Source organism: Anopheles ziemanni, chromosome 3 (genome assembly GCF_943734765.1).
Source record: "Anopheles ziemanni chromosome 3, idAnoZiCoDA_A2_x.2, whole genome shotgun sequence".
In the NCBI taxonomy this organism is placed as follows: domain Eukaryota; kingdom Metazoa; phylum Arthropoda; class Insecta; order Diptera; family Culicidae; genus Anopheles; species Anopheles ziemanni.
Window position 1 is genome coordinate 73,145,132 of NC_080706.1, and position 25,331 is coordinate 73,170,462.

Here is a 25,331-nt window from a genome sequence, read left to right on the forward strand (position 1 = left end):
CATTGCCCTTATAAACCAAAAAATGTCACCTGTTTTCCTCCACCAGGTGTGGTATGAGATGGATAAATTTACATATGGAAACACAATTTTCCTACTATCATACAGAAAGGGTGCGTACGGAGCGCGCATACATACAATAGCATTGCAAACAATACCTAAAGGGTATATCAACGATAATACATAACGACCCCGGTCAATACCGGCGCCGAAGTAGACAACCGTAATGCCATTTGGACATCTGGGAACCGCGCATCCGTGTGCAAGCTATAGGAAAATAATAAATAAATCCATAAAAAATAACCATCAGCAATTCCTCCTTCCGTGAGCCTTTGCAATATAGCTCCGACTACTTGTCAATCTGATATTCGTCAGTTAGAATTCGCTTCTGTCGCTGGCATAGTTGGGACTTCTGCATGGAATCATTCCCTGAAACCCTACAGGAGCTAGATAATGCCACAAGAAGAAGATAATACAGCGCACGAAGCTGAATTCGATGTTGATGGAATGTTTAATTGAAGCTTTACTGCCATGGAGGCGCATTCCACATTGTCTCGACTTTGTGTACTTGTCAGTTATAACCAAACGATACTTTTCCTTTTTCCTGACCTCAATTGGACTGCATTCATTTCAGTGAACAGTAAGATTATAATTTGAAATTATAAAGTGGAAAGCGCATACGAAATTGTTTAATTAACGATCTTTATTTAATTAATTTGTCAATCGTTTGCATCGAAATAAATAATCAATCAATTAGGAAAAAAACAAACGACCGTTATTCACCCGAACCAATTTGTAGATTCTTAATTCCAAGAAAATTAACAACCGTTTAATTTTAACGATGGTTAAAAATGCTTATTCCGTATGCCATTTCAACAATAGTTTTAAAAAACTACTAAAGTACAAATCATTAAAAATGCAAAAACATCTCTAAACTGTACAATTCATTGTACACATGTTAGTTTAGAACCAATGATTTGTCTGACTGTAAGATTAGCTTTGCTAACTCACGCTCTAAAGGATGCTTTATGAACAAATCATAACAATTGTTTCACTTGTTCATAGCTCCGTAGAAAAATTCAAAGGTTTAGAGCTTCCCTACCGTACCAAGCAGGAATCGCAAAGTTTGGTACCACTGAGACAATCGTCGTGGCAGAAGGCCCCACACTGCTTACAAACCACAACCATCGGCTGATTCTGGGTGCGATCGATCTTCGCTTCGCTCAAGCGATCATCCCCGCTTTCCCCGCTGGAAATAATCAACTGCTGCTGTTGCACTATCGAGCCGGTAGGTGAAGGATGCGTACATAGTCCGTTATCTAGGAGGTTGCTGACGACGATGTTTATCCCGCCGATGTTAATGCTACCGCCTCCCTGACTCAGTCCACTGGCGAGTGGATGGTTTTGCTGCAGCCGCGGCAGACTTGCTAGCGCTGGGTTTCCCCCGACCGACGGCGGCCGAGGCAGCAGGGTCGTCGTACCACCGAGAATGGATCCGGCTGACCCGTTGGTAACGACCACGGTGCTGCCACCGCAGCCATTCAGGAACACTTGCTGCTGCTGCTGATTAAAGGGTTGCGCAACTAGCGTAGTACCCGCCGTTACGCCTCGTGCCGTTCCACCGATGATGACCACATTGCCACCAGCAACACCAGCAACACCACTACCTCCACCACCTCCACCACCACTAGCGGTCAGCTGACGGTTGTGCTGATCCTGACCGTAGGTGATCACTGTTAGAGATGGATATTAGAGGAGGAGGAACCAGCCTGATATGCTTGATCAACAAGTTCGACACCACGCCACCGAGCGCCCCTCCGAGCACTCGGCTAGGGGCCACACACAACAACCACACGTGCACACGCATCTCGCATCTCACCGCAGTACACCGCCTCCCGGCGGATAATACTCACCGTGGTTGGACGGTATTCGGCGAGCGATGGCCGTCTGTAGCCCGGCGGGTACCACGGTGCCCACACCGGGCGCCAGCTGTTGCTGATGCAGCACCTGTGGTTGCTGCTGCTGCTGTTGTTGTTGGTTGTGCAGTTGCGGTTGTTGTTGTTGTTGTTGTTGTTGTTGTGCTTGTTGCTGCTGCTGCTGCTGCTGTTGCAGGTGGTGGTGTACCTGCTGCGTGATTTGGTGCTGATGCATTTGTGGCTGCTGTTGCTGCTGTTGCTGCTGCTGTTGTGGTTGTGCCTGCGGTGCAGGAACATGGTGGATTTGTATCTATCGAAAAACAAACATTGGGAGAAAACAAAGTAACCATCAGTTATGGAAATGTAAACTTTTATACCGTCGCTTTTCGTAGAAATGATCCAATCTAGTTGCCACTTGTACTGCCCATACTCGCATATCAGTCCCATTAGACATTTCATCACTTGAGTTAGCTCCACGACTAAGGTTCACTTGCAATATATTTTCAAAAAAATCTCAAAGTGTCCATTTAGTGCATGCAAATGTGAAAAGATATCAAATTGACTGCGTCCCATATTGAAAGTACCCGCATAACAGTCTCATATATTATTTCTTTGCATAAATTAAGGATAATTCATAGTTATTGAAACATCAACAATTTTGTAATGTAAAGTAATAAAAATAAATAACAAACGGTTGCAATTCTAGTGTATTTAACGAATTACTCGCTGTTGAAGTGCAAATATTCGTATGGGTACGTGCAAGGTAAACAAAGTATGCTATGGGGTTGGACTGATATGCGAGTCCTTTTGCTTTTGACTTCGATAGTACCGTAGATGTACCATATTTGGCGCAGTTAAGGAAATTCTGCATAAAAAGTTTAGTAACAAAATCAATGTTCGGTCAAATCATACCATTTTTTGCACAGTGCTAGCCTAACTACCATAGAATATAAGAAAAATAAGTGAGAAACTCTTATATTGTTATTTCTTCAAGTTTCAGAAACTCTTTGTGTGGCACATTATGTTCCTAACTTGGCGCATAGTTTTTGCAATGTTCCTTACTTGGCGCGATGTGTTCCTAATTTGGCGCACTTAAAACAAAATGGATGTAGTTCATTGAATTCAACAGCTATATTCAAAAGTCAACTTAAAACAATAGAAACACTTTTCAACAGCAATTTAAAAAACAATTTAGCTTTTTTTGCAGCGGACTTTGGCTTCTCTCGTGAAAATAAAACTATCTCATCGCTAACTTTTATAATCTCATTCATCAAAGCCTTCTATGATTCAAAAATATCTAGCAGCGCAAACAGCCATATTCTCCACGGTGAATAATTAGGAACACTGTGAGCCAAACTTGGCGCAAAATCGTTCGCTTCAAAATTAGCATAAAAATCTCAAAAAGCGCCGAATCTAACCACGATTCATTGAAAATACTTACTTTTTGATAGTTTCTGATAAATAAAATCCCTAATATTTTTTCCTTTGCGTATAAATTATTGGAAACAGTTGAACCCACTCCTTAGCAGCGTTGCTAACGCGGGTAAAAAATGGCGCACTTGTGAGATGGAATTTTTCATTTAATTAAATTTACATTCAATAACTAAAAACCAATAACATGTTTTGATGCGGATGTATTGTACAAACATAAACAAATATTTTACTGCATATTTTAGGCTGAAATGATTTGGAAATAGTCTAATATCGAAGAAAATATTAGAAAGTGCGCCAAGTTTGGACCCGCGCCAAGTATGGTGCTTCTACGGTACCCGCATATCGCGTCCCATATGGTTTATTTTCACCATTTTAGTATCAAAAAAACATATATTTTATATAAAATGTCATCCTCTACGACGTGTTTATATTACAATACTAGCTGATTAACCCGATTTCATCCGGGTAGAAATAAATTCCAAACTGAAGAGTGTTTGCATTCAGTATCAGTTTTCAGTTTAACAATCTTAAATTTTGCTATGTGCTGAAAATTTTAGTATTACGTTTAGTCGACGAAACCATCTAAATATACATTTTGCATTCATTACTTAATTGTGCTTCCAGCTTAGTGCAAGCGTTTAAAATTAATCTATTAAAGCAAGTATGTGAAAAACTGTGCATAAACCACAGTTGGACCAGGACAACAGATAATCGACGATTATTTAAAGGCACTTCTACCATCACCCGCGATATTGAAGGTGTTAAATATTGCCTTTTTTAAATCCATCTCATCTGTCGTAAACTGGCATCATAATTCTTTTTAGATATTTTCTCTCATTCAGTTTATAGAAAGTTATAGGCAGGAAGGAGGCTTAAGAATGTTGGACGTTTCACACTTGAAAAATTGGCTTTCTAATAATTATGTTTGGTTGAATAGATTAGACCGATTTTGTGTGATTGGGAATATTTGTTTCGTTGGAGAAATGAGATTGAGCACGCAAACTGTGACCATTCGAATTAGTGACCCCAAATTGTACGAATAGGATACCCATAATGCATTGTAATCATTGTTGAGCTAAGCGGTAGGATGGCAGCCGCCCTTACCCCTTCCGTCAAATGGATGAAACATTATCACATGATGCCTACATGATAAAGTAACATACGGTCCAATTTTTATAAGAACCCATTCCATAATTGAGGAGTTATTATTATTTTTCATCATTTTAAGCGATAGGTGTTCGAAAAGGGGACAGGGAAAGAGGGCATTTAAAAGAATAAAAAATAAGCTACATTCCAGCCAAGCTTGGTACAGATAGAGTAGGTAGATTTTGCGTAATGCGGTTGCATACATGTGATAAGAATTTACGCTTTTTTGTGAGCATGGTTATGGTTTAGCTGAAGAGGAGGAGGGTAGAGGGAGTTTGGACTAATATTAAACATTAAGAGTGAGGCCATTCGATTTAGAGATCATAAATAACTCGAAATTGATACCCATATTGCATTTTTACGGTTTTTGGGGTAGGGGGTGGTATGAGAGCCCCCCTTTTCCCTTCAGTTAGAAAGATGAAATTTTAACCCATGCTATGTATTTATGTAAGCAATATGCATACCAATTTTGGTGAAAATACGTTGAATAATCGTTGAGCTATAATTGTTTTTCATTAAATTTAGAGGATAGGTGTTATGGAGGTATGGGGATATCAACAAACGAAGTTCAGATCATTCAACCTTGGAAAATTAGCTACCTTCCAGCCAAGTTTGGTACAAATCGGCCCGGTAGATTTGGCGTGATGCGATCACATACATACATATATATATATATATATATATATATATATATATATATATATATATATATATATATATATATATATATATATATATATATATACAGACAACGGTGACTTTTATATATTAGACTAGATAAACCAATGTGATCAACCTATAATAGATTTTGTATCACTTAAAACTGCAAAACATTAGTTTTACACTTATGTAAAAATATTCAATCATTATTTTCTCGATATGATGATTTTCCAAATGGGACTCATATGCGAATATAAGCAATGTAGTAAACTGATGAAAAAACTGATGAAAAATTACTTCAAGATAAGGAAAGTAATGGAAATATATACATTTCTGAACTGCAACAAATTCAGGATAAGGAAAGCAGGAAAAATGAAACGTCAAGAAACATACTATACTAACCTGATTGTGTGTCGGTGGAGCACTGGCCGCCCGCGGCGTGACTATTTCACCGATGTGTGCCGCCCGCTGAACGAGCACATATTTTCCACCGAAATTTCCCCCGCCAGCCGCCGTGGTCGCGTTAACAGATGCGCCATTATTGTTGCCAGCTGCGGTCGCATGTACGATCGTCGGTGCCGCACTCACGCTGATGATTTGCGGATGTTGCTGCTGCTGGAGCTGTTCTCCGAGCGTATGGAGCTGATGCATCTGCTGCTGCTGTTGTTGCTGCTGCTGAAGTGGTGCGGCAGAGATAATACTGATTGGATTCGATTGACCCGCGGTTGTGGTAGTGTGGCCGCCGGCAGACACACCGGTGGTACCACTCGCGTACACCTGCCGCACAACGATCGACGATTGAGGTCTGCTGCTGGCCGATATGATTCGCTTCGAGTTGACCAATCGTCCAGCGACCTGCAGAGAGTACAACACGAATTAATTTAAGTTTAATGCCAATGGCAAAGTAACTGATAAGGTGCCAGTGTTCGGCAACATACCTTGCTTACCGTATTGCCGGCGATTCCCAGCGCCCCTCCAAAGCTTGTGCCGCTGCTGCTCCCACCACCACCACAAGAAGCATCCTCTTTGGTACTGTTGCCAATAATACTGCTGGCAGAGACACCGCTGCTACTGCTGCTGCTACTACTTGTGCTCCCGGTGCTACCGACACTGCTGTTCGAGTTGGAGTTCGACGCCGCCAGGAAGGCCTGCGGTGACTTTAGCTGCGCCTTCAACTGATGCCGGTTCGGGCTGTTCTGTATCACCGCCTGGCAGATCTGGTAGCTGCGCTCGAGGTTTACCGCACCGGGCGGTAATCGCGAGCTGGTCGATCGTCCGGATCCACGCCGTCCCGTGCCACCGCCGGATCCCGCCGACGATGATCCTCCAGCAGCGGTCGTTGCGATTGTCGTTGCTGCTCCCTGTCCATCCGAAGCGCGCTTCCGACTGCTTGTCGATCCCACGACTACATTCGCACCGACGGTTGCAGCCGCCTGGTGTGCTTGCTGTTGTTGTTGTTGCTGTTGTTGTTGTTGCTGTTGCAACTGGTGAACGTTGTTCATCAGGATAGCGTTCTGTCCCCGGATCAGCTGGTTGGTGACAAACTTCTGCTGAAACCTTTGCTGCGATTGCGTCGGAATCGATGGCTGCGTTTGCGGTGGCTGTGGAGCGGCTTTCGCCGGCTGGATCGTTTGCACACTGAACTGCGTCCGCTGGAGCGGCAACCGGGGACGCTGTTGCTGGGGTTGTTGCGGTTGTCCAATGGCCGGTGTCGACATGATAATTTTCTGCAGCTGAATTGGCTTCTGCAGTGTTGTAACCGCGGCCTGGCTGGGAAGCTGTAGCTGCTGCTGGTGTTGCGGATCGGGAGCGTGAAGAAACTGCTGGCCTTGTACCTGCGGTGGCACACCGGCCGTTTGTATGGTCAGCGGAAGCTTCGTCGCGACGGCGGGGGCCGCACTGACCGCATTGATGGGGCGCGACGTAATGATGAACTTTGGTTGATGCTGTTGCGCAGCGGTTATCAGCTGAGCTGCTTGTTGATGCTGAGGCTGTAGGATCGCGTGGTGGTTCGTTGTGTCCATCTCGAAGCGTATCTGCTGACCGGTTGCGGTCTGCACATGCTGAATTAGTTGCTGGTGAGGTTGCGGTTGGACCAGTACTTGCTGCGCCGTCGCGCCGCCGATCGTCCCAAGTTGCCCGGTCGTTGTCACAGTCGGCGATCCATAGTTTCCGGCCACACTCTCGATCACTCGGGTGAGATTGTCTTGACTGCTCGGGCCGATCGCTACGAGCGGGGAGGATGTTACCACGTTCACTTTGGGTAGTTGAGCTTGAAATGTTTGCTGCTGTAGGGGCTGCTGTTGCTGCTGCTGCTGCAGCACTTGACCGTCATCACCCTCCAACTTTATGCGCGTCAAAATTTGTTGATTGCCCTGCCGAATTGTTGTGTAGGTAACGCCTGACTCGGTTTTCAACAAATTGCCACGAATGCCATCCTTAATCTGCAAAAGATACAACAACGTGTAGAAGCAAATGAGCATTCAGTTAAATTAGAAAAAAAATCCATATGAAAACAAACGATAAACTTAAGATAAACGGTAACAATTGATAGGCTCAATTTTAAAATCAACTTATACCCCAATAGAAACTAACGTTCTCTAGAACCATCGCAAGCAACTAATGTTGTACTTCATGAAACATGATTGGATTCATTAGAATGAATCTTCTGTGATGAGTGATTCGATTCACGAATCCAATCTTCAATCTCCAAGATGAATCGCCAAGTGCTTTGATATGTATGAATGCTCGATCCATACCAAGAAAAAGGGTCTTTCCTTCTCCTTTTTTTTGTGACTTTTTGGGGTTCCTTGATCTATCATTCAAATAATGATGAATCTTTGAGATTCTATGACAATGTTGAAGATTCATAAATCTTAGAGATTCATGAATATTTAAAGATTCTTGATCCTTTTCGAAGATTTACTCAGATTCATTATTCTGTAATAAAAAACACAATACCAATCGTAACGCATAAAAACTATAAAAACAGTATTGGTTTGCTAAGCTCTACACCAACAGAAAGTGAAAAATAAGAAAACGTTAAACTTTCCTATATGTACTACGATCAAAATTGTACCCAAACAAGGAAACCCAAAAATGCCACAAACGTACGCTACACACTGGCAATAAAATAACAAACGGTTTAATGACCGGACTCGCCTCAGATGTGAGCTGGATCGTACTGTTGCCTGCAACCGTCATCGGATGGGACGTTACCGTCGTCGCTACACCTCCCAGCACGGTCTGCGCACCACTCCCGTGAGGCTGCTGTGGCTGGGGAGACGGCTGAAGCTGAAAAATACTCATCCCCGGCTGCTGCTGCTGTGGCGCCGGTTGCTGCTGTTGCTGTTGAGGGCTTAGCACGGTGGTCGCTCCGGTCGCGATCGTCTGCACGGCGGAGGCCTGCTGGGGATGATGATGATGTGCTAAAAAACTAATCCCTGTCGTGGTGCCAGCAGCGGCAGCATTCACATGAAGCTGCTGCTGCTGCTGCTGATGTTGCTGTTGATGATGATTTTGGGTGGCAATCTGCTGCACGAGTGTCGCTGTCGTCATCGGCATGGGCGTTGGTGACTGTTGTTGGATCGTGTGTTGTTGCTGCTGCTGCTGCTGAGAGCTGTTGACCATGTGCTGATGAAGCGTTTGGAGTTGTGGCTGCTGTTGGGTCGTGCCGGCCAGCAAGCTTGTTGCGCCGGGCGAGGAGGCCAACGTGGGCGTTCCCGCTGAACCGATTGGCGAAAGGATAATACTGTTGCTCCCGTCAACGAGCTGGTGATGATCGACGACCAACATCTTCGACCCGTCCATCATTTTCATTTTAAAGTGTGGCCAATCTAGAAGAAAAAAAACACGAACATGAAGGACGAAACGAAAACAGAGTGATTAAAATAATGCCATTTCCTTGCTCGCTGCAAGTTGCGAACAGCAAATGTTTTGGGATATTTTTTTATACGAACAACTAAGCGACACTTTTCTCGTGCGGAACGAACGAAACTGCCGGCCAAGCCGAGAAACCAAGCTCTCCAGAGGCCCGATCTTACCCGATCCGCGCGATCACGCTTTTGCATTTGCCCTTCGAGCGAAAGAGTTTAAAAGCGGCACCAAAGGCACAACAGCAGAAAATATACGAACACATACAGACACACACACACATAATGAGAAGAAACGAGGGAAAAGGGTGAAGTTTGAAAAAACATTCCGTACATAAAAATATTATGACCATAAATTCTCTAGAAGGAGCTCAATATAACGCTGAAGCAGATGAAATTGGTCTAAAGCACTTTACGAAGCAAACGAAAGGAGAAAAACGAAAGAGGAAAACACAGCCAGCCAGAACAACCGAACAGGATCGTAAAACTATAAAGGAAGCCACCACCGCCAGCAGAACAGAAAATACATAACGCTATTGGCATTTGCAAGCAACAGAAAACGGCGCGCTAGCACCACGCCACACAAGAAGCATGATGGGCGCCCGGCGGATGCTGTTTGGTGCGCCAAAAAGTGGCGGAATCCGAAGCACACACAACACACAACACAACAGTTGACAGATGTAGATGGGAAGAAGTGGAGAGAGTGGGTTGAGCTGTGCCGAAATGCGCTGACTTTCGGCCGGCACCACAAAATACTCTCCCTAACTTACCACCGCATGGTGCAAGTGTTTCGTCTCCCGGGCCGGGCCGCACCACGGAGCAGCCGCGGGTAGCAACACCAGCGAGATTTGTCTCTCCCAGGCCGCCAGCGGCTGTCTGCACGGAACCGGCACCCGGCTCGACCAGGTAGAGGTGGTCCAGTGGGTCCATTATTGGGAAGGACTTTTTAGACCCAGCGCACTCGGGAACGAGCTTCACCGGGAGCATCGTGCGTGCCATTCGAGTTCTGGCTTCCTCGTGCTCGTTCGATTGTCGTCGACCGTATCGAACCGGATGATGTTGATAGGAATGCTGATGGTTGTTCTGATGATCGATGCCATTCGTCGGGATGCAATCTTCCACCACGAGTATGGTGGTCGTCCTCCGGATTGCCGGAGCCGTCGCTGGTGGCATTGTCGACAGGTTGGCGTTCGATACCGTGGCCGTCGTTGGTGGAAAGTGTTCGGTAACCGGCATGGACTTCACTTGGACTTCACTCGCCAGCGGAACGTGCTGTCGATTCACAACTACGTCCGTCACCCGTTGCTCCACCGGGCGAAGCAGCTCCACACCAATACCCCGATCGATGATCATACTGCTTGACTGCTGCTGTTCGGGCTGCCCACAATCATCCTGATGCTGATCCTCCTGATGCTCCTCGTGGGGAACCTCTACGATCGTTCCAACCTCATGCAGCATCCCATCATTGGCGTCCAATAAACGATGATGTTCTTCGGATGCGGTTCCGCCATCATCGAGCACCCCAAGTGGCATCTCTCCCTCGCAGGCACCGGCCCGGTCCCGATCGCAGGCTCGAGTTTCCACATCCTCTCCCATCCGCTGGTGATGCTCTTTCTGCCCATCAACCATTACGTGGTCGTGATGATTGTGCTCGACAACTTTATTGATCCACGACGAAGCGGAGCGGGTTTTCCATTTCAAGAATTGCAGTTTTATTGATAATCCACCCAAAACCACAGAGACACACGTACAGAACGCACACGCGCGCGCGCAGAAGTACATTTTTGGGCAGGCCAATGATTGAGTGGTGGTGCGTGCGTTATAAGGAAGTGAGGAGTAGTAAGTATGTTAGTAGCAAATAGCCGTGAGTGAGGGTGCACGATAGCGGAACTAAACGTCACCACGATGACTTTTAAACGCAACCGGCAAATAAACGTACTCCGTTATGGTTATGAAAAATGCGATACCTAAACTTCCCTGTGCGATCGTACTGTTCCCGGTGGAATAATGTTTCGTGAATTGAACTCCAAGTTATCAATTTTTTTTAGTGTTCAAACAACACTTGTTTTAAACTAAATACGGAAATCAAATTTAATTCAACTTTTTATGTGTGTATGTGTTATAATTGATCCATTGCTAGATTTAATTTAATAATAGATTGCTTTGGAATCTTGTTCGAATCCAAAAATCACATACGCCAAAAGATACTCAACAGATTTACTAAAAAGTAGCCGTTTATGGATCGGAAAATCTTTTAAAATGAGCAAGTTACAGCAATTGTAACAGAGCGGCAAAAAAACGCAAAAAGCTTTCGGGCCTTGTCAAGTTGATTCACAAAACTGGGCGAACGGAAAAATAATTAGTGTTGTGTAAATCAGATTCAAATTCATGATTCTGAGTGATTCTTTATGTTTCAGAAATGCATGAATCTTTAAATGAGAGATTCATGAATCCCAGACAATAATCTATTGATGAGAAGAGATGAGCAAAAAAATGGGTAGAAGGACCCTTTTTTTCATAAACATTTGAAGATTCGAATCCCTAAAGATTCAAAAATTCATCTGAATGAATCTTAGGTGAAAGATTCATATTAATGAATCTCGTCAAAATATTCATAGGGCACACTAGAACACTAGAAAATATAAAATGTTTCTCTTCAATGGAGCTTTGGAGTATAAGAAAAGCCTTATTTATTTTGAATATTTAGCGATTTTCGAGCTGGGGCTGTAAAATGAAACATAACCCGAAACCGCTGACAAGAAACGATAAACGACGAATTAATGTTTTGGATCTTGTATCAAACCCCTTTTAAATAAGATTTAAACACATAAAATAAGAAAAATGATTTCAAATTGTTACTATTGATAATTCACTTTGATTATTATTCTCGTTGAATTTTGTACTTTTCCAACGTATAAGTATTTGTTCGCTGTAAGTTAAATTAATCTCTTATTCTACTGCAAGTAAATATGTTATTTTGTTACTGGTTTCTGGACGGCTGGATTCAAACTATGAGCCAAACTACGAAAAAAGCGAATGTGACATCGCGAGTAAATCAGACAAGAATTAAGATGTTTTTTTTTGCATGTTGCACTAACATTTTCTTACAACCCTGGACAAAATATTGCCAACCCCTGCCGTCTTAAGGCATCATCTACAATGTCAAAAGAAAGATGAAGTTCAATTCACGAAGCAGTAGTCCAATTTCAATCGCCATTTTTGGAGAGCAACTAAGTCGGCGTCCTGTAATATGCAGGCTATTGCAAACTTCCTGCTAGCAAAATAGTTGCAAACTTAGTCCTTAAAAGCACGAGATGACTTCAAAAACACTCCTACTCTAGCTGAGACGGATGGGATCAATTTCCAAAGAAAAACCGATGGAAACCATTTTTCGCTACTAAGCGCTTTACTTACTTTCCGTACTGATCATCTCCCCGCCGGTGGTCTCCAGGACGTATCCGCCAGCACCACTACCACCACCGCCGCCGCCGGCGCCGCCACCACCAGTGGCTACACTCCCACCGCCACTTCCGTCCACCTCTTCGATGTACTTCTCCACCAGCTGATGATGATTCTGGTAGTGTTGGTGTGCGATCGTGGGATGCTGTTGCAGAGACGGATGCTGCAGCTGTCCACCGTCGTCCATCGACGAGTCCACGGAATCTCCCGGGGGTCCGGGGTAAATTTCCTCGCCGTCAACCAGCTGCTCCTGGTCTTCCTCCTCGCATTCGCCCTCCACGACGCAATCAGCACCATCGGCGAGCAGCTCAGCACTGTTGCATCCTTCGTCAAACGGCATCCCAACGTCGGCGCCGGTGAGTAGTAGCGTCCCGGGCATGCTCCCACCGGAAGTTGTGACCAACGACTGATGATGATGATGGCCATGGATCATCCCATCCTGCTGTTGCTGTTGCTGCTGGTGAATTCCCTGATCACCGGTGAGCTGAAACTGCTGCTGGAGCTGCTGCATCTGGTGGTGATCGAGCACGAACGACCGCGTCTGCCCTTCTTCGTCGTCCTCCTCCGAGGTATTCGCCACTCCACCCTCCTCCAGCTGTTGGTGTTGGTGATGATTAAGGCCGTACTGACCGTCGTCCTCATTCCCATCTACGGCGCATTCCACGTGCCCGATCGTGTTTGGATCCATCAGCAGATGATGCCCGGTTTCGTTGTGCTCCTCCCCACCCTCTTCCCCGTCCTCCTCTTCCTCTTCTTCCTCCTCCTCCTCTCCGTCTGCTTCGTCCGCGGCGGATAGATTATCACAGTAGTTGCTCCCGATTGCGTTCGGGGACGGCCCACAACCATCGTCCTCAGCCGTTGTAGACACCATCATCATCAGGCCCTGCTGCTCCTGATGTTGTTGCTGCTGCTGCTGTTGCTGCTGCTGCTGTTGTTGCTGTTGCTGCTGCTGATGCAGGTGTTCATGATCGTGATGGAATGCCGTGAGGTTCATGTTCACCATCCCACCCTCCACGGTGGACATCGCCTGCTGGGACGTATCGTAAAACCCGTGACGATGGTGAACGTTCGTCTGCTGGTTGAGATTTCTCACGAGCTTATGTCCAGCTCCCGGCGGGCCAACGAGATAGCTGCCCGCCGGTAACGGTTCTCCCACGTTCGCCATCTGCAACCGCAGGATCTCCTCGCCATCCAAGAGCTGATGGTCATCTCCTACTTCCCCTTCCTCGTCATGATCATTGTTCGCCTCCTCTTCCTCATCTTCTTCCTCCTCCTCCTCCTCCTCCTCTTCGTCGGCAGTGTTAGTAGTCGCGGTAGTGGTATGCACCAGCTCCCCACCATCTTCGTCCTCTTCCTCCTCGTCGTCCTCGTCCTGCTTCAGATCGTCAACCTCGTCGTCGTGACGCGCACCACCCTGGTGTACGATCACCAGATGGTCCGTGCCATCGACGCCCTGATGCAGTACGTTCTCGAACGTACTCAGTCGCTCAGTCCGCCGGCCGGACGCAGGACCACCAACGCCATCCAGATGATTGTCGCTCGCTGCCATCATGGCGGTGGTCGACACGCTACTGCTGTTGCTACTATCGTTTGACATCGATAGTAACTGTTGCTGCTCCTGCTGTTGCTGTTGTTGTTGCTGGGGTAGGGCTGTCACCGTCAGCGAGGATGGCAGGGATCGAAGGTTTGTTAGTGTGGCAACGTTCGGTGTCGGATTCTGTGGTGGTGGTGGTGGTGAGGGTATGCAAACGATGCTATACATCTGCCCGGAACTGTGGTCGTAGATAACCTGCGTCGTCGGTGTGCCAGCGCCACTGCTCCCCCCATCGACGCTACTGCCAGCCGGCGAGCCGACCATATCACCGCCCACCTCTAGTCCACCAAGTGGGCTGGCCCGGTTTTCCGCGTAATGCAGCTGCTGCTGCTGCCGATGATGGCTACCGTTTCCGGCCATCGTCAACGCAAACATACGTCGATGGTGGTGGTTGTTGAGGTTGATCATGTTCGCCCGCTGCTGCACACGCGACCCTGACGAATCACCGTATTTTCCACCGATCGTTGCACCCGGCGAACTCTGGTGCATGAACGAATCTAACACCACGTCACCACCACCGTCGCCGCCACTGCAGTGATTCTGGTTCGGTTCGAGCTTGCGTCTTCTTACGTGCGTTGCTCCATGCCTCTCCCGCTCACTACCACCGTCCACCACGTCTCCGCAGTCGATCGCTTCCTCGAGGATGATGTCCGACGATGGTACCAACGGTGGCGATCGTAATCGATCGCGATTGTTGTCATCGCCATTGACTACTACCCGGCAATCATCAGCATGTTCTTCTGCAGCTACCAGGGTGTTGTTGGTGGACGGCTGATCGACATCATCGTCAACGATCGTGATCGTTGTCGTTGGTGCCACGCTGGTGGTTTCGGTGCTGCTAATGTTTGCCCTATTCGCGCTGCGTACACCACCTTGCCGTGCCTTCCGCCGTGCCGTAGGTGAGGTCGTCGTCGTCGTGGTGGCCGTTGTAACAAGCGCCTGCACATCCCCACCCACGTTCCCTCGACGACGTTTCTCCATCACTAGCCGACCACCGTCGCCTTCGATCAGCACCATTCGACCGTGCTGGCTGCTTCCCGTGCTGTTGGTGGCTATCATCACCGGTTGGGTCCGAGGTTTCCGCGAGCCAACGATCGTGGTGACAGGATTGTTGCCGCTCTCCTCCTTCTGATTGATAATGGTACTAGTGGTGCTACTACAGCTAAGATTTATCCTATTACTATTGCTATTGCTATTGCCACCGTTGGTGCTGTTGCTTCGTCTGCTGTTTCCGCTACCGTTGCTGCTGCTACTGTTGCTGCTGCTGCTGTTGCTGCTACCGCTCTCGGTGGAGGAAACGGGCATTGTTGTGCTGCTGGTGGCGGTGATAAGGCGATTGATACTACTATTAATATTACTGCTTCTGTACACATTGCTGCTACTAACGCCACTCCCGACCGTTGCGGCGGTGGTCGTCGTCGTCGTCACAACAGTCAGCATTCGTCGGTGATTATTGCTAATACTACTACTGCCACTGCTGCTACTGCTGCTGCTACTGCTGCTGCTGCTACTACTGCTGTTGCTGTTGCTGTTGTTGCCGATAACCACCAGCTCCGTATCGTCCGTGCGCCGCTTCGACATCTTATTATTGCTTAGGTCGGGCGTTAACGAGTGGCTACTGTGGACGCGCTTTAAACTACTAGCGTTGCTGCTACTACTGCTGCTGCTACTGCTGCTGCTCGCCGAAAGTGCCGAGGAGCGAAATGGTTCGACCAGCTTCACCACCACCGGCGATGAGCGGGCCAACATCTGGGAGGGAATGGCTAGAAGAGGTGTCGTCGTCGGAGCACTGGAGGCATGTTGTTGCTGTTGCGGTGTGATTCCTGTATTTCCTGCCAGTGCCGACCGGGTGACCGCACCGACCGTTCGTAGACGCTTCGGAGACGACTTTGGTAGCGAGGCGTTGGTGCTGGAGACGGCTAGGCTCCCACTACCGCTACTGCTGCTAACGCTCATCACGGTCGGTTGTATCCGCTTACTGCCCCCGACGACGTGGGCCGCACCAACACTCCCACCCGTGCTCGACGAGGGTTTCATGCCGTCGGCCGATGCCGTCGTGCTGGTCGCGATCGCAGTCGTTGGACGTAGCTTAATGGTCGTCTTGAGAGCGGGACGGGTTACATTAGCACTACTGCTCGTACTGGTACTGCAGCTCGTACTACTGCCACTACTGGCCAGAATACTGAACGGAACAACCGAGAGTCCCCCAGACGACGCCCCACCACCGGCGGTTCCACCCGGACGACCCGAAGTGACCGTGATTGTCGTCCTCGCGGGTAGCACGATCGTGCCGGTGGAGGTTGTAATGATCGTGCTGCTTTTACCACCGGCTTGTTTTGAGCTCGTGGTCGTAGTGTACGTTATTGCTTGCATTTTCGCCAGCGAACGAGAGCTCGGATCAATCTTCACGGCCGGGACAGCGGTGGCGGAGGGATTGGAGGTGGTTGTCGAGGCATGCTGTACGGGCCTTATCGTCGTTTGCGTGTGCAAAGTGGCGGTTGTTGGTCGTGCAGCTCCCAGCGGTACGATCGTCGCCGGCCGATTGCTTCCACCGACGAAGCTGTTCGTCACGGGAACCACGGAAATGGATGACGTGATGGAACTGCTACTACTGCTGGTATTCGCAGTTTGTTGCTGAACGATCGGCCGCGGGATTTCCTCCACCACCGCCGACGGAACGGTGGGCTGTGTTTGTGGCAGTGATACGGGTGGTGGTGGTGGCGGGGTAGGATTCGCCATCGTACCAGCCGCACCGATAAATGCACCCGCGTACTTCCGTTCGCCCCACATCGGCTCAAAGTGCTTCAGCTTCCACGGGTCAAGCTTGCTCTTCTCGCGTTCTGCCTCCGAACGCAGCTTCAGCTGCGCCTCGGGCGTAAACTCACCCTCCGACAACCGGTCCCGCCATTCGTGGCAGGCGCGGGCAAAGAACTCATTGTTCAGCCCGGACGGATTCAGACGGATGCCGTTGCGCACACACTCGGACTCATCGGGCACCGGCGGCCGATCGACCGGGGGTAGTAGCTGCACCAGCTTGTACTGATACAGCGGTGGGAGCATCTGGAACGTTTCCCGGTTGAGCAGGGCGCGCAGATTCGTGTGCACCAGGATCGAATCGGGCGTTTCCAGGTCGACGCAACCTTCGCGCGTTTGCTCCAGCTGCGCCGCTGTGGACAGTTTCTTGTTTGTCCGTCGGCGCGGTTTTATGCTGAAGCCCGGAATGGACGCGAGCACCTCGCGCATCGTCGAAGCACCACCTTCGGCCGACTTGCGACTCCGTTTCTCTGCCGCCGATGAACCTCTGGTCCCCGGCGAGGGCTGCTGCTGCTGCTGTTGCTGCTTGCTAAGCCCTTGCTGCCTGCTTCCGGATGCCATTCGGGGCAGGTTTCGTCGCAGGTGATGGTTGTGCTTGGGCGTGCCGGTATCGACCGAGGCGGGTGAGACGGCCGCACTCGACGATGACGGTACCGGTGTGCTGCGTTGGGGCGAGGGCAGCATATCGATCGATCCGATCGACACGTTCAGTGGATCGTCCTCGCGCAGCGGCACCGACGAGTCATACTCGTCCGACAGCAGCACGCAGGTCGACTCGGACTCCGGGCAGGAGACCAGCTCCGGGTAGCTCACATCCTCCGTCGTGCTCTGGTCGCTTATCTCAATCACCGTCACCGACGGTTCGGTCGTTCCGCTGCTCCCACTCGCGGCCACATGACCCTTGCCGGTGTTGTTGTTGTTATTGTTATTGTTCGTGGTGGTTGCGGTGGTTGTATTGCTACTGATACTTCTTCGTCCACCCGTCGTGTCACCGCTGCCCGCCGCCGGTGTGACCATCGATAAGGCCACCGAGGAGGAACAGTAACCCGACACAGACGACGACGATGATGATGAGGACGATGAGGAGGATGCCACCGGCGCGGTTTCGTCCTCGTCGGTCGACTTTGCCGTCGTACCCGTAGTAGTGGTGGTGCTGCTGCTGGTGGTGGTAATGATGATTGTGCTTGGCGATGGTGCCGTGTCGCCGGTACTACTGGTGCCATTGTTACTGACTCCTCTTGCGGCCACTGCTGCTATATGCTGCTGCTGCTGTTGTGGTTTCGTTGGACGATTCGGTTGCACCGCTGGAACCGGCGAGACGTCGCATTCCATTTTCCGATGCGGTTTTCTAAAAAGATAAATCGTGAGCGAAGGAAAAGATAATCAGTGATGGGTTTGCAGCTAACCTAAGAATAGAACTGAGCTGTTTTTGACGCGTATGGGAAGGATACTTTTCACGAAAGGTTACTACGATTTCGCACAAATCTTTGTCTCACAATCGGGTTTTCGATTGTTGGAAACAGGTGGGCCTACTTAGAACTAAAAACATCTATATTCTGCTGGTTTTCTCTCCTAAAATCGCATCACTAGCGCAACAATCTTTTTAACTCAAACATTTCCCGATTTTCTTCTTCGGCCCTTTGGAGGGGTGTTTCCTCTGTACCGGGTTGGTACCACATTTGGGTGTCGTTTGTCCATATAACCTGCGAACCTTTTTCGGCGAACCGACGAAGCCGGTTCCTCATTGGAACAAAGTGTCACCCTTAGGGGTTGTGTGTTCAAAGACATCACTTGGTCAGTTCATCAATTTTCACAACCTCACGACCAGAGAGTGGGGCAACGAGGAGTGGAGAGAGGAGCGCGGCCGCAGCATCAGCAGCAACTGTCAAATATTTTGCACACAGAGATCGTACGCACACCAACAGCATCAACGCCATGCGATGCGCACTACTCGTGTGCAGTTTGACAGGAAAAAAGGTACACTGAAGCGCGAAAGATGACACGACAAACGGCCCGGCACAATTCGACAAACCCGGCTACTCTTCTATCGTGAAAATGGATATACGAAACACACAACTGCCTCAAGGGAAGCAACGAAAGTAAACTGCAGATGATGAGGAAGAATAAAACGAATAAAAAAGTCCAATGGTTGGATTGAGAGAGTCGAGTACGGCGGTGCGGAAGATAATTGCGTACGTGTGCTCGTCCTGCGATGCTTGGCATTCTTCGCAAAACCTACGGGCAGCTGCACGGCCCGGTCCCAAAATTCGCCGTGTGATAACGAAAGCTGAGCACACAAACAAGACGACCGGGCACGATTGAGCCATCATCAATTGAGCCACACTCAGGTTAATTTATCGATGGCATATACCGCTGAAATTGGTGTGCTTCCTTTGGATCGGAGCTGATGACGAGAAGGTTAAATGGAGAAGAACACAAGCGAACGATGTGGTAATGTGTATTTTTTGAGTTGCATCTGGTTCTTGCGCCCAGCCGGTGTGAATTTGGTAAGTAGCTATTGTGCTTATCAAATTATAAACATTCGAAAACGTGTACAATATGCTGCTACCTGTCGCATTGTTGGAGGAAACACAACAACGACCGTACGTTTGACAAGTGCTGCTTCCTGTTTTAAATTCATTCCCTTTACAAAGCTGCTCGAATCAATTCTTTGTGGTGATTTTCTTTTCGCTATCCATTAGACCAACCGGCTTGGGTAATTTGTTCAAGGCTCCTTAATAATCCAAGAAGCAAAAACACTTCAACGCAACGGTTTAAATAGCTGGTGTATCCTTGTTTCTGGCTTCGTCACTCCTTCTCCCTTCAATGCACACCAGGAAAGGTGCAAGGAAAGGTGAAAGATCTTTTCCTTACTTGATTGCCTTTTGGATACCATTCGTTCGGTATTCGTCTGTTGCACCCTGGTCAATCCTTTAATTACAACCTGGACTGGAGAGAGCGCCCTCCAGATCCTTGCAATTTATGCTCGCTGCTCTCTTTCTTTACTCCGGTACTTCCGCGAGCGCTCCGCGGTTTTAGTGTTTTCCTTGGGAAATTCTTAACGCACACACACCCCTACTGTCTGCACAACCGCAAAAGACACGACCGTGCTAACGCACGGTGGTTGACCGTCTCAGGAATTTGTGGTTGTTTTCAAAACAATTATATTTCATGGTTTTGTTTAAAATGCCAAGCATATTTTTTGATGACTGGTATTCAATTTTATTCCCGATTAGTGTTTAGAAAAAAGGGGAATTGTATCATACACTGGAATAAACTTTTATGTTTTGATTTTGAACCAATTTTGAAATGAACATATCATAATTATTGGAATATGAATGTTATTTAAATATGATAAAACTAGTGACGTGGGCATTGATTGCACAATAATAATCAATTAAAAGTAGTTCATTATTTTATTACATCATACACAAATACATTAAAAGGCAGAATTGTTCTAAAACACATGTTTTTAGCAAAAGAAATAAAAAACGGGGCAGGTGTCATTATACACGTTGACAAACGTAATTTCTCTTATATTTGCACTCGTTTTCTTATACAATATTTCTTTAAAAAGCTAATTTTTGGAAATTCATCAGTGAATTTTGTGACCTCTTTTTAGAAGTTTTATTTATTTTTAAGCAACTGTACAGGATTGAATCGATGGACCGATTTAATAAAATGGCATGTGTTAATGAAAATGAAAAATACGAGAAAAAAAGAAAAACTATTCACTTTTTCAAAACACTAATATTAGTGAAAAATTTAACAATTAAACATACTGTGCATGCCATATCTGTCAAACCGCCTTACTAAATTGCTGAAGTTTTGCAAGGATTTATTTCAGAATACGATTTAATAAAGTGTCACCGGTAAAAGTCCCCCTACAAATCCATCGTGCAGCCGATTACATCTTTTCAGACCATCATACAGGGGTTTTTTATGTAGGGGTGGCTGGGGTAATACGCACCCCTGGGGCAATACGCACCCTTTCCCATTTCCATTGAAAAACGAGTTTTCAACGAGTAAAAAGTAGTCACCCTGCAAGATCAACCTGAAATATGGTCACCCTGTGAGTTTGATAGCTCTACATCAACAGAAACGTGAAATAAACGCAAAACAAAATGATTCTCAGCTCAGACAGTTTTTGTTATAATGTGACTTACCATTCCCCTAAGGAATATTAAGTGCAAAAACCGATATTTACCCACGAGGAATACGAAATTTAGTGAATTGAGAATCAGTGCTTGAGACTATTCATGAAAATTTCGGAAAGTATGCAAATTTACTCATATTTTAGTTGAAAATGTGGGGAACTATGAATGGGGGCAATATGCACCCAGTATGTCGGGGTAAAATGCACCGGTTTGTAAACAAACTATCTTTATTTGACAGTAGATGTTGCCTCTATGTTGTGGTGCGTATTGCCTCTTTGTTATGGTGCGTATTGCCCCTTTGTTGTGGTGCGTATTGCCCCTTTGTTGTGGTGCGTATTACCCCTAGCAAAGGTGCGTTTTGCCTCAACCAGATACAGATCGATCAAAAATTGAACTTTTTCAAAACTGAAAAAAATACGCTTTTCTTAGCAAAAAAAACAAACATTCCTGAATTGGTAACTAGTTTGAACCTTTATGAATCCTATCCAGTGATAAAATCAACAATCAAAAGCCAAGTTGTTAGAAAATTTTATAGTTTTCCTTAAGGGGTGCGTATTACCCCATCCACCCCTATACACCTGCTATCACACAAGATATGTAACGCGAGAGCAAAGATATCTTTAACGATTAAAATGAAAACCACCAACACACACACACATTGAGCATATTTCATGTGATTAATTTCGCCAATGAAGCACATTTAACTTTCATCTCCTCAAGACCAATACTCGATGATTCATACAACTTTTATACAGAAAACGACCTGGTAAATATGTGAATGACATAACTGGAAACTGGTTTTTCCCGTCCATTCAGCTTCGGATACTACATATGTTTGGCCCTCATCGTTGACATTTTACTACGATCATATGTCTCAACGAAAGTCAATGAAACTAACGGAGGACCTTTGGTTATCTTCTTCTTTTATCGATATTTTTCGATAAATCGGCCTAACAGCATAACTTTATGAATAAACTTGTGGTTACAACTATCGCAGATTTTTCTCAGAGACAATATAAAAAATAAATAAGTTTTGTTCAGTTCTGTTTGAACTAAAATACAAGTTACACTAATTCATAACAGAGTATCATTGCAAAAGTACTTTCAATTTGCATTGATCCAAAAAAAAATCCTTACTTTCCCAATCCCAAAAGCCACGTGTAACATTTTAAAAGCCTTCACCCACGAAAGGAAGTCTATTGTACAGGAACAACGTGCATATGCAACCGTTGTATCTCTGAAGGTCGTAAAAGTTAGACCCATTACAGGGCAGGCGTGCTAAATTCGGATAGGCTTTTACATGCGGTGTCCGGGATCGCAAAACCCTGGAGACCCTGGAGAGGAACACCTGCTAAGTCAAAGGAAAGTAGAGGCACACTTCCCCCCCAAACCCCCGCGGGTTTTCTCCGAAGATTTCCTTACAGCAGTGCGTGCCGTAGCTGCCGTACCCCTGGGGTTTGGGATAGAATCCCTAATTTTAAATTGTATATAAGTACGGCAAGAGGACGAATAAAAAAAAAAATGTGCTTGAAAATGCAAATTATCATAAATTAGGCTCGCTTTATGAGTTTTTTAAAACGATGTTTTTGTCATTAATGTTCTTAAATTTCGTTGATAGTAGTAGCGAATGATAGAAGCTTATTAAATGTTATAAAATCATTTCGATTCTCTTTAGATACGCAACGAATACACTTGAAAATGAAACAAATGCAGCACAAATGCCTGACTCATTCCAATGTCGAAACGTCGAAAAAATAATTAATACGCAAATACATGTTTTTCAACACGCAACAACGCAATTACGATTTCAAATCCTGGTTATGGATTTTTACGAATCCCCTTGAAGAAAAAAAACAATGAAAATATGCATAACCAAGCAAAGGGAACAAACGTTCCCATCTCGTTGACCCCTTAAATAAATCATGCAAATTTCAAGCATTGTTAGGATCAAGCGTTGAAAAGAATGGTTTTAAGCATCCTTGGAAGCGAAAATTACGCCTTAAAATTTATGAATTCACTCAAAAAGGATCTGATTGACTTTTCTGGCAGACGTTTTAAATCATATTAAATAATCATATATCTGTTTGGAAAGAAAACACAAGAATAATTTTGAACTCGTAAACTTTCTCAATTAGGATTTAAATAATGTATTCTCATTAAATTTTCTGACTTCTTTCTTGGGTTGAAGAGAAAGAAGGAAGAGATGAATTAAATGCATTTAAAGTGTAATAGTAACAAAGTTCCAACATCACTAATTAAAGAAAGTGACAAAAGAATTGCAATTTTTCGAACTTTCTTCGTCCAAAGGTAAGGATTTAAATTGATGTATTCTTATTCAATTTTCTCCCTTCTTTCTTGGGCTGAATAGAAAAAAAAGAAGGGTGAAAGAACTAAGAGATGATTGGAATGCATTTAAAGTGCAATAGTAACAAAGTGGCAACAACACAACTTACCAGCGCAATGGTAGTGGTAGTAGTGGAACACCGTCGACGACGACCGCAGCACATTTGCCCTGAGCTACTCTCGACCCGGAGTTGGGGCGGACAGAAACACAAGAAAGGAAAACCCAACACGCCGTTGCTGGAGCTGCTGACACAAAGGAAGGAATGGGATGGGGTTCGCCCGCCCGGAAGATGCAATAAGACGCAGCGGAACAGGGCACCATCCACGGGAACTGGTTGGCAGCGGGATGCGGTCGAACCCTGGATGGCGTCCCGGATTCCGATGCACGCGGAAAACCCACAGCGGCCCGTACTTTCACGTCCCACTGTTTGCCTCCTCCTTTGGTGGATCACTTTGTTTTCGATGCTTCCGAATTTCACCCGTTATTCATGTCGCCGTTGCAAGCATTTCCAAATTTTCTCGCCACTAACGCGGGGGGATGTCACTGATGGTTCCCCCTTTTTCTTTTCCCGAACGCAGATGTTTATCTTCTTGCTTATCAAAATTTTAATTTTTCTCTCTTCCCTTTTTTCTCACACTTTTTCACTCGCAGCAAGCCCTTTTTGGACCGCGGGCTTTCGTGCTCTTCTTTCTATTGCCCACTTTGGACGTCGCTGCCCTTTTTCTTCGCCTACTGCCTATTGGAACACGGAACAAGAACACAACAAACAATAAAACCTGGATTATTTCTCCTGTGAAAGAATGAAAACACGCACCCCAAAACGTACACACACGGACGCAAGAAACGCAAAAAATGCGGACGCATACACACACACACGCGCGCGCATACACACAACGAGACAAATCTCTCCGAAAGGCCACTAGATTTTAAGGGCGGAAAGGAAACAATCGTCACGGAATCGATTCTGCCGAGACGGCTGCTACTGGGCGAGAAAAAACCTTCGTGACGATGGACGAAGGGCCACCATCTTGGCAATTCTTGCGTATCGGGGCTTCACCTTCGCTCAATGCTCGCACCTCACAACGGCAATCCGAACCCGCGGCGCAATGAAAAATGGCTTCTTTTGTTAGTGGCACCACACACGCACCGTGACAAAACAAAAGTTAGAAACTTTCACAGCCCCGCACAGGCTCGGCGTTGAACGTTTGTTTCACGTGGAAAAGCCTCGCTACGTCTACAGTGCCACTACGGTGCAGCGAGACTTGACCGACGCGCACACGGGATTTTAAGGAGTTTTGTAAATTTAGAAGAAGAGCAAGCAGCTTGACGCCACCGCCGTTAGCCACCCTTTGTTTGTAAACCCTTGATGAAGCCAAGCACTTTAGTTGAGCGTTTTCAAAATCATAAAAATTAAATCAAAAGACTATTGAAAACCTTACTCCTACACTCGTTCTAGGTAGATTCATATTTCTTAGACAAATTTCTTGCTAAATATCTTCATTTGTACCTTCCGCAAGCCGTTTTTAAAATAAACATTCCACTTGCGATCACTGACCATTCAAAGGTTAATGGAGTTGTTGGACAATTTTTGACAGTTGTGACAATCAAAACGAGAACAAGATGTGTAGAGTAAATTAAATGTTTTTTTTTCTTCGTTTTTTTGATACCCGTGGAGAAATTTTAACTAGTTAGTATTATATAGCCAAAACGAAGCTTACATTAACGGCATTACTGTACTCAGTGGATTTATTTTTATTGTTTTACTAATATTACTTAGTTGAGTATTTTTGCCGAAAGAGAGCGCTAGCGGAATGCCAACGAGGCTCGTTGTCAATTAGACAGCTGTCAACAAGCTTTGAGAACAACAGTTCAACACATAATCCACCCGGTATGTCTCTTCTCAGTTGATTTGATTCTAAAATGCTGCAGTTGTGATAA

The 25,331-nt window shown here is 46.2% G+C and overlaps 1 protein-coding gene across 1 annotated transcript; it reads right to left on the reverse strand.

Annotated features, from left to right (window-relative positions):
* Positions 1-784: 784 nt before the first annotated feature.
* On the reverse strand, positions 785-24,728 carry LOC131285432 (uncharacterized). Its single transcript, XM_058314288.1, has 9 exons — positions 24,451-24,728; positions 23,503-24,129; positions 12,440-18,240; positions 9,796-10,683; positions 8,316-8,989; positions 6,092-7,597; positions 5,556-6,008; positions 1,911-2,223; positions 785-1,730 (listed from the first exon to the last, which is right to left on the reverse strand). Exons 3-9 carry the CDS (start codon positions 18,222-18,224, stop codon positions 1,096-1,098), a joined length of 10,254 nt encoding a protein of 3,417 aa, XP_058170271.1. The 5' UTR covers positions 18,225-18,240; positions 23,503-24,129; positions 24,451-24,728; the 3' UTR covers positions 785-1,095.
* Positions 24,729-25,331: the final 603 nt, after the last annotated feature.

Coding starts and splice junctions, on each gene's coding strand:
- LOC131285432 (XM_058314288.1), bottom strand. CDS start 18,224: ATGGAATGCGACGTCTCGCCGGTTCCAGCGGTGCAACCGAATCGTCCA. Junction 8,990..9,795: donor AACACTTGCACCATGCGGTG/GTAAGTTAGGGA, acceptor TTTTTCTTCTAG/ATTGGCCACACTTTAAAATG. Junction 1,731..1,910: donor CCGAATACCGTCCAACCACG/GTGAGTATTATC, acceptor CATCTCTAACAG/TGATCACCTACGGTCAGGAT.